Source organism: Oncorhynchus kisutch, unplaced genomic scaffold (assembly GCF_002021735.2).
Source record: "Oncorhynchus kisutch isolate 150728-3 unplaced genomic scaffold, Okis_V2 scaffold3549, whole genome shotgun sequence".
Classification (NCBI taxonomy): domain Eukaryota; kingdom Metazoa; phylum Chordata; class Actinopteri; order Salmoniformes; family Salmonidae; genus Oncorhynchus; species Oncorhynchus kisutch.
Genome location: NW_022265494.1, coordinates 410495 through 418525, shown reverse-complemented (window position 1 = coordinate 418525; position 8031 = coordinate 410495). Strand labels below are relative to the sequence as shown.

The following is an 8031-nucleotide window of genomic DNA, read 5'->3' as shown; positions in this document are numbered from 1 at the left end:
TCAAAACCAAATGTTTTCCTGGCCCACCACTCCACCCTGGACTTGAACAGCCTCTATGACCAGGTCCACCTCTACAAGGCAGCAGTGCCCACCTTTGCCCGAACTCTAAAGGACATCGCTCTCAAACGTATCCCCAACACTTCACACAGGAGCAACAGATCAATAGACACCCCACCCAGACCAGCGAGACACCCTCCCAGATCTGCAGGACCCCCCCCTGGACCTACACATAGAGGACCCACGCCAAGAGGAATTACATCCAGACCACAGTACACCCAGACACATCCACACCCCCACCCCAACCAATCAACACCCCCCCACGTCAACCATGCCCACACCCCAGGCCCCCTCAGATCAGACCTATGCCACTCCTGCCCACCCCATGCACCCCACCCCCGCAAAGAGGGCCTCAACATGGAAGCCACACATACGCCCAGGTAGTGAGCGGGCAAACAGTCCCAACCCCCACTCTCACACTCGCCCAAGCCAATGGCATGTACCAGATGCTCAGCAGGCTCTGCTCCCACTTACTCGCCTGAGGCCAAACCACGACCAACAACATTGGACACTCTATGGAACAAAAAGCCTTCACTATATTATCCTGGAATATCCAAGGCCTGAGGTCATCTGCCTTTGGCCTAAAGAGCAGAAACCCGGACTTCACCAAAGAAATCGGTAATACAGACATTGTCATCCTGCAAGAAACCTGGTATAGAGGAGACGGACCCACTGGTTGCCTTCTAGGTTACAGAGAGCTGGTAGTCCCATCCACCAAACTACCAGGTGTGAAACAGGGAAGGGACTCAGGGGGTATGCTAATTTGGTATAGAGCAGACCTAACTCATTCCATTAAATTAATCAAAACAGGAACATTCTACATTTGGCTATAAATTCAAAAGGAAATTATCCTAACAGAGAAAAATGTCCTCCTGTGTGCTACCTATATCCCCCCACTAGAATCCCCATATTTTAATGAAGACAGCTTCTCCATCCTGGAGGGGGCAATCAATCATTTCCAGGCCCAGGGACATATACTAGTCTGTGGCGACCTAAATGCCAGAACCGGACAAGAACCTGACACCCTCAGCACACAGGGGGACAAACACCTGCCTGGAGGTGACAGCATTCCCTCCCACATATGCCCCCCTAGGCACAACTATGACAACATAACCAACAAAAACGGGTCACAACACCTGCAGCTCTGTCGCACGCTGGGTATGTACATAGTCAACGGTAGGCTTCGAGGGGACTCCTATGGTAGGTACACCTATAGCTCATCTCTTGGCAGTAGTACTGTAGACTACTTTATCACTGACCTCAACCCAGAGTCTCTCAGAGCGTTCACAGTCAGCCCACTGACACCCCTATCAGAGCACAGCAAAATCACAGTCTACTTAAACAGAGCAATACTCAATCATGAGGCATCAAAGCCAAAGGAACTGAGTAACATTAAGAAATGCTATAGATGGAAGGAATGCAGTTTGGAAACCTAACAAAAAACAATTAGGCAACAACAAATTCAATCCCTTTTAGACAATTTCCTGGGTAAAACGTTCCACTGTAATAGTGAAGGTGTAAACTTGGCAGTAGAAAATCTTAACAGTATATTTGACCTCTCAGCTTCCCTATCAAATCTAAAAATCTCAAATAGAAAACCGAAGAAAATTAACAATAATGACAAATGGTTTGATGAAGAATGCAAAAATCTAAGAAAGAAATTGAGAAACCTGTCCAACCAAAAACATAGAGACCCGGAAAACCTGAGTCTACGCCTTCACTATGGTGAATCACTAAAACAATACAGAAATACACTACGGAAAAAGAAGGAACAGCATGTCAGAAATCAGCTCAATGCAATTGAAGAATCCATAGACTCTAATCACTTCTGGGAAAATTGGAAAACACTAAACAAACAACAACACGAAGAATTATCTATCCAAAATGGAGATGTATGGGTAAACCACTTCTCCAATCTTTTTGGCTCTATAACAAAGAATAAAGAGCAAAAACATATACATGATCAAATACAGATCTTAGAATCAACTATTAAAGACTACCAGAACCCACTGGATTCTCCAATTACATTGAATGAGTTACAGGACAAAATAAAAACCATCCAACCCAAAAAGGCCTGTGGTGTTGATGGTATCCTCAATGAAATGATCAAATATACAGACAACAAATTCCAATTGGCTATACTAAAACTCTTTAACATCATACTTAGCTCTGGCATCTTCCCCAATATCTGGAACCAAGGACTGATCACCCCCAATCCACAAAAGTGGAGACAAATTTGACCCCAATAACTACCGTGGAATATGTGTCAACAGTAACCTTGGGAAAATCCTCTGCATTATTATTAACAGCAGACTCGTACATTTCCTCGATGAAAACAATGTACTGAGCAAATGTCAAATTGGCTTTTTACCAAATTACCATGTATTCACCCTGCACACCCTAATTGACAACCAAACAAACCAAAACAAAGGCAAAGTCTTCTCATGCTTTGTTGATTTCAAAAAAGCCTTCGACTCAATCTGGCATGAGGGTCTGCTATACAAACTGATGGAAAGTGGTGTTGGGGGTAAAACATACGACATTATAAAATCCATATACACAAACAACAAGTGTGCGGTTAAAATTGGCAAAAAACACACACATTTCTTCACACAGGGTCGTGGGGTTAGACAGGGATGCAGCTTAAGCCCCACCCTCTTCAACATATATAATCAACGAATTGGCGCGGGCACTAGAAACGTCTGCAGCACCCGGCCTCCCCTTGCTAGAATCCGAAGTCAAATGTCTGCTGATGATCTGGTGCTTCTGTCACCAACCAAGTAGGGCCTACAGCACCTAGATCTTATGCACAGATTCTGTCAGACCTGGGCCCTGAGAGTAAATCTCAGTAAGACCAAAATAATGGTGTTCCAAAAAAGGTACAGTCACCAGGACCACAAATACAAATTCCATCTAGACACTGTTGCCCTAGAGCACACAAAAAACTATACATACCTTGGCATAAACATCAGCGCCACAGGTAACTTCCACAAAGCTGTGAACGATCTGAGAGACAAGGCAAGAAGGGCATTCTATGCCATCAAAAGAAACATAAATTTCAACATACCAATTAGGATTTGGCTAAAAATACTTGAATCAGTCATAGAGCCCATTGCCCTTTATGGTTGTGAGGTCTGGGGTCCGCTCACCAACCAAGACTTCACAAAATGGGACAAACACCAAATTGAGACTCTGCACTCAGAATTCTGCAAAAATATCCTCCGTGTACAACGTAGAACACCAAATAATGCATGCAGAGCAGAATTAGGCCGATACCCACTAATTATCAAAATCCAGAAAAGAGCCGTTAAATTCTACAACCACCTAAAAGGAAGCGATTCACAAACCTTCCATAACAAAGCAATCACCTACAGAGAGATGAACCTGGAGAAGAGTCCCCTAAGCAAGCTGGTCCTGGGGCTCTGTTCACAAACACAAACACACCCTACAAAGCCCCAGGACAACAGCACAATTAGACCCAACCAAATCATGAGAAAATTACTTAACACATTGGAAAGAATTAACAAAAAAACTGAGCAAACTAGAATGCTATTTGGCCCTACACAGAGAGTACACAGCGGCAGAATACCTGACCACTGTGACTGACCCAAAATTATTTGACTATGTGACTATGTACAGACTCAGTGAGCATAGCCTTGCTATTGAGAAAGGCCGCCGTAGAAAGACATGGCTCTCAAGAGAAGACAGGCTATGTGCTCACTGCCCACAAAATGAGGTGGAAACTGAGCTGCACTTCCTAACCTCCTGCCCAATGTATGACCATATTAGAGAGACATATTTCCCTCAGATTACACAGATCCACAAAGAATTAGAAAACAAATCCAATTTTGAAAAACTCCCATATCTCCTGGGTGAAATTCCACAGTGTGCCATCACAGCAGCAAGATTTGTGACCTGTTGACACGAGAAAAGGGCAACCAGTGAAGAACAAACACCATTGTAAATACAACCCATATTTATGCTTATTTATTTTATTTTGTGTCCTTTAACCATTTCTACATTGCTAAAACACTGTATATATATATAATATGACATTTGTAATGTCTTTACTGTTTTGAAACTTCTGTATGTGTAATGTTTACTGTTAATTTTTGTTGTTTTTCACTTTATATATTCACTTTGTATGTTGTCTACCTCACTTGCTTTGGCAATGTTAACACATGTTTCCCATGCCAATAAAGCCCTTGAATTTAATTGAAATTGAAATTGAATTGAGAGAGAGAGAGAGAGAGAGAGAGAGAGAGAGAGAGACAGAGAATGAGTGGTCAGACATTTGTCATCTAGTGTCACACACACACACACACACACACACACACACACACACACACACACACACACACAGTGAAAGCCACTCACTCCAGGACTTGTACTTTATGCAGGTGTGTGATCAGGGGCTGTAGCTGGTGGTCTGTGAGTTGACAGTGGCTGAGGTCCAGTTCTGACAGACCCTCTGAGTGTTCCAGAACCAGGGCCAGAGATCCACAGGCCTTCTGGTCCAGCCTGGTCTCACTGAGGTCCAGCTCCCCATCCAGGGCTCTGCACAGGGACTCTGCATGCCTCAGCAGCCCCTCTTCAATCCCCTCACACACAAGGTCCAGCAGCTGAAGTAGCAGAGCTTTGCTGGGACTGAGAGGACAAGAAGCAGAGACAACATTATGACACAGAGTAGGTCTAACTCCTACTGATTAACTAGTTGGTCAAATGTTTGTCTTTGTGTGTCTAACCTCAGCTTGACAATATGCAGGATGGGAAGCAGCTCCCTCAGTGCTCTGTCCTCCACCTCACAGTCTCTTAGGATGAGCTGGACCTGGTTCTGAACCAGCTGGGTGCCGTGTTGGTTCTGCTTCAGAACAGAGTTGATGGCCCTGCAGTGGTCAGTAGTCAGACACAGAGCCTTCCCCTGGTCCTGAGCTGACAGGTCCACAGAGGAGGAGCAGGACAAGTCCAGTCTGTAGTGCAGAGACCTGAGCAGCCATACTGCTGTTGGTGGTGATGATGGTGCCCCCTGCTGGATCTGAGAGGCACCACAGCACTGGAGGAAACTCAGCAGTAACCTCCTGTCAACACTACAGAGAGACAGAGAGAGACTTATTTACACACCATCACACATTAAAACACTGATAAACACACTACAACTCTGTTTATCAGGTCAACTCCCAGGAGTTCCCCTTCAATTCCACGACTAGCTGAGGTTAAGGTTAGTACATTACACTAAGGTTAGGGTTAGAGGTTAAATCAGTCAGGAAGTAGAAAGCCTCATAGTTCTATCCATTCTAGCAGGGTCAAAGAGTGCCAACTAAACCTGAGTTGGGAGACTCTGTCCAGAAGAGGCAGGATGCTCTCTATCTCCCCCGGTGGTATGGAGGTCCACAGCAGGTTGATTTTGACTTGGTGGCTGTGCTGCAGGGTAAAACACAGAGCGGTACAGTCCACTCTGTCCAGCTCTCTGCTGTTCAGGTTGATCCAATGGTCTGAAGACCTCAACAAACTGGACACACAGTCACTGCCTCTACTGTCATAGATCTGTCTGATGGAGGACTTTACAAAGCTGGAACTGGACCTGAACAAACATGGAGAATGGATTGTTGTGGTTAAGGTTTTATAAAGGATAACTCACATAGTAACAACTGGCTGGATAGAACATTAATAATTAAAGACTATAAATATTGAATAAAGATCTCCCACCTCTTGAATAAAACCCTAATATATTACAGAGGAAAACTCAGAACAACATGTCACTGGATACAAATAGTTATTTTATTATTTCTAGGAAGTCTGAACAGAGAAAGAAGTTCTCCCACCTCTTGAGAGTAACCCTTCCCAGAAAGGGGAGAAGATCTGAGCTGTTCTTCTCTAGAAGCCGGTTCTTCCTGAGGTCCACAGTGATGTTGTGGGTTGAATGCTGCAGCAGAGAGAGAAGCACTTCCCAGTCCAGCCTGCAGGAGGTCAGGTCTCCACCAACCTTCTCCAGGAACCACTGAGTCAAGTCCTTGTCCTGAGCTTCATACACAACTACAGTCAGCTGCTGCAGAGTGTCTGAGTTCAGTCTAGGAGGTTGGAACATACAGGCAGTCAGAAATAGGAAGAAAAACACATGAATGACGTTACTATTTCTACTTTAAAAAACATCAGCTTCAGACTGACCTGAGAGAGAGAGGTCCCTGGTGACACAGCAGTGTGATGAGAGAGTGACCCTGGATGCAGAAGTCAGTCAGGTCCAGACACTGAACCCTCCAGAATCTCAGCAGGGATGCCACACTACTCAGAGCCCTGGATAACACTCTCTCTGGTGTCTGGCTGCTCTTTAGGTCCAGGGAGAGCTCTGGGACAGTCAGTGAAGTAGCACCTCTCCCTGTCCTCCTAACCAGTCTGGACAGTTTCACTGCCACGCCCACATTCAGCCTGGAATGAAAAGACAAAACGCAAGTCACTTGAAACAGAGAAACCTTGTCAGATAAATACTCAGTAGGAGAATCAACTATTGAATAGACCTGTAAAAGCTGTCTTCCTGAACATACCTGAGCTTGTGGAGCTTTGACTCATGTCTCAAAAGAAGTGCGGCTCCTTGGAGAGAGATCTTGCTGGGGTGAGAGTGAGGTCCACACTGGAGGCACAGAGACCCAGGACTCTCCCCACAGACTTGCAGGTTTTCCTGGGTAACACTCCTCTCAGTGACAGGCTGGAGCCCAAGGCCTGGAGGAGAGAGGCCAACTGCTGGTCCTCCTCTCTGGACCTCACAGGGATGGACTCACACACAGTCTGGAAGAACCTTTCATCTTCACAGCTGGAACAGCAAAACATGGGGGACATCAAATCAGACATTTAGGAGACAGTGACGTCCAAAAGTATGGGGACAGTGACACATTTTATGTTGTTTTGGCTCTGTACTCCAGCACTTTCTAAACGGTGAAAATGACATTAAAGCTGGCAGTCTGACCTTTAACCTCAGTCAGTGAATCATGTCAAAGTGTACAGAGACAAAATAACAAATGTGTCCATGTCCCAATACTTTGACCTCACTGTACATGAAGACCTGCCTGTCATATGGAAATATAATACCATGTCACAGAGAACGTTACATAATATACAAGACATTTGGTTTTATAGATTAGATATTCTGAATATAAACGTTCAGATTCTTAGAGGTAAAATCCATAAGATTTCTAAAAGACAAATGTCTAGCATCACATAATTAAGATAAATTAACAATATATGACAAAACTCCATAATATCGGTGTTACTACAGCAACATTTGTTATGTTTTGAAAGATATATGAATAAAAAAACAACATGTATGACATTTAGTAACATTTGAAATCTTGGTATAAATGTTACTAGCATCACATAATCACTAACCACCACACATGTTCAGACTCACCTCAGCTGTGAGATGTAGGACAAACACTGAAGGAAACTCCTCACTTCACTCTCTTCATCTGACCAGTCCTTCAGCTCTACTGGTTTCTTCTCTGGTTGGAGTTTCAGCACTTCTAGGAGGAGGGAGGCCTTTCTCTCTGAGAGGTCTATGGACCAGACTGCAGGAGCTGACTGGTAAACTGGCTGTAATGCTGGAAGGAAACTCCTGCCTGTTTGAGTCTCATAGTCCTTCACATGTGAGTACAGATCCAGCAGGAAACCACTCTCTCTAAATGGATCATTACCATCATCATCATCTTCATCATATATGTATCTGCACATGGAGGATAATGTCTTTAAGATATACTCTCCTGTCTCTGTATCAAACTCAGCTGCAGCAACACTGAGTTTAGACAGAACCGTCCAGGCCTTCTTCTTCTCTTCACCATAACCAACAAACAACCTGAATGAGAAGACAGACAAACATAGTTAATACAAGTTATCCTGGATCCTCTGGATTAGTAATGCAGAGGAATCAACCACAGACACATAATAATGTTTACATGGCAGAATGGCAAAAACAGACTAATGGAGTGA

General features: G+C 44.3%; 1 protein-coding gene across 1 annotated transcript; it reads right to left on the bottom strand.

The window, feature by feature from the left end:
- Nucleotides 1-4430: 4430 nt before the first annotated feature.
- Nucleotides 4431-7776, bottom strand: LOC116371698 (uncharacterized). Its single transcript, XM_031820595.1, has 7 exons — nucleotides 7501-7776; nucleotides 6597-6805; nucleotides 6223-6480; nucleotides 5880-6125; nucleotides 5381-5638; nucleotides 4803-5144; nucleotides 4431-4704 (listed from the first exon to the last, which is right to left on the bottom strand). The coding sequence occupies exons 1-7, from the start codon at nucleotides 7774-7776 to the stop codon at nucleotides 4431-4433; spliced, it is 1863 nt and encodes a 620-aa protein (XP_031676455.1).
- Nucleotides 7777-8031: the final 255 nt, after the last annotated feature.

Bases quoted from the DNA above. Each gene is read 5' to 3' on its own strand.
- LOC116371698 (XM_031820595.1), bottom strand. From the start codon at position 7,776: ATGTGCAGATACATATATGATGAAGATGATGATGATGGTAATGATCCA. The intron at 6,806-7,500 runs GTGAGGAGTTTC...TGTGAGGTCCAG, and splicing joins GGTCAGATGAAGAGAGTGAA to AGAGGAGGACCAGCAGTTGG. The intron at 6,481-6,596 runs GTATGTTCAGGA...TTTTCATTCCAG, and splicing joins TCAAAGCTCCACAAGCTCAG to GCTGAATGTGGGCGTGGCAG.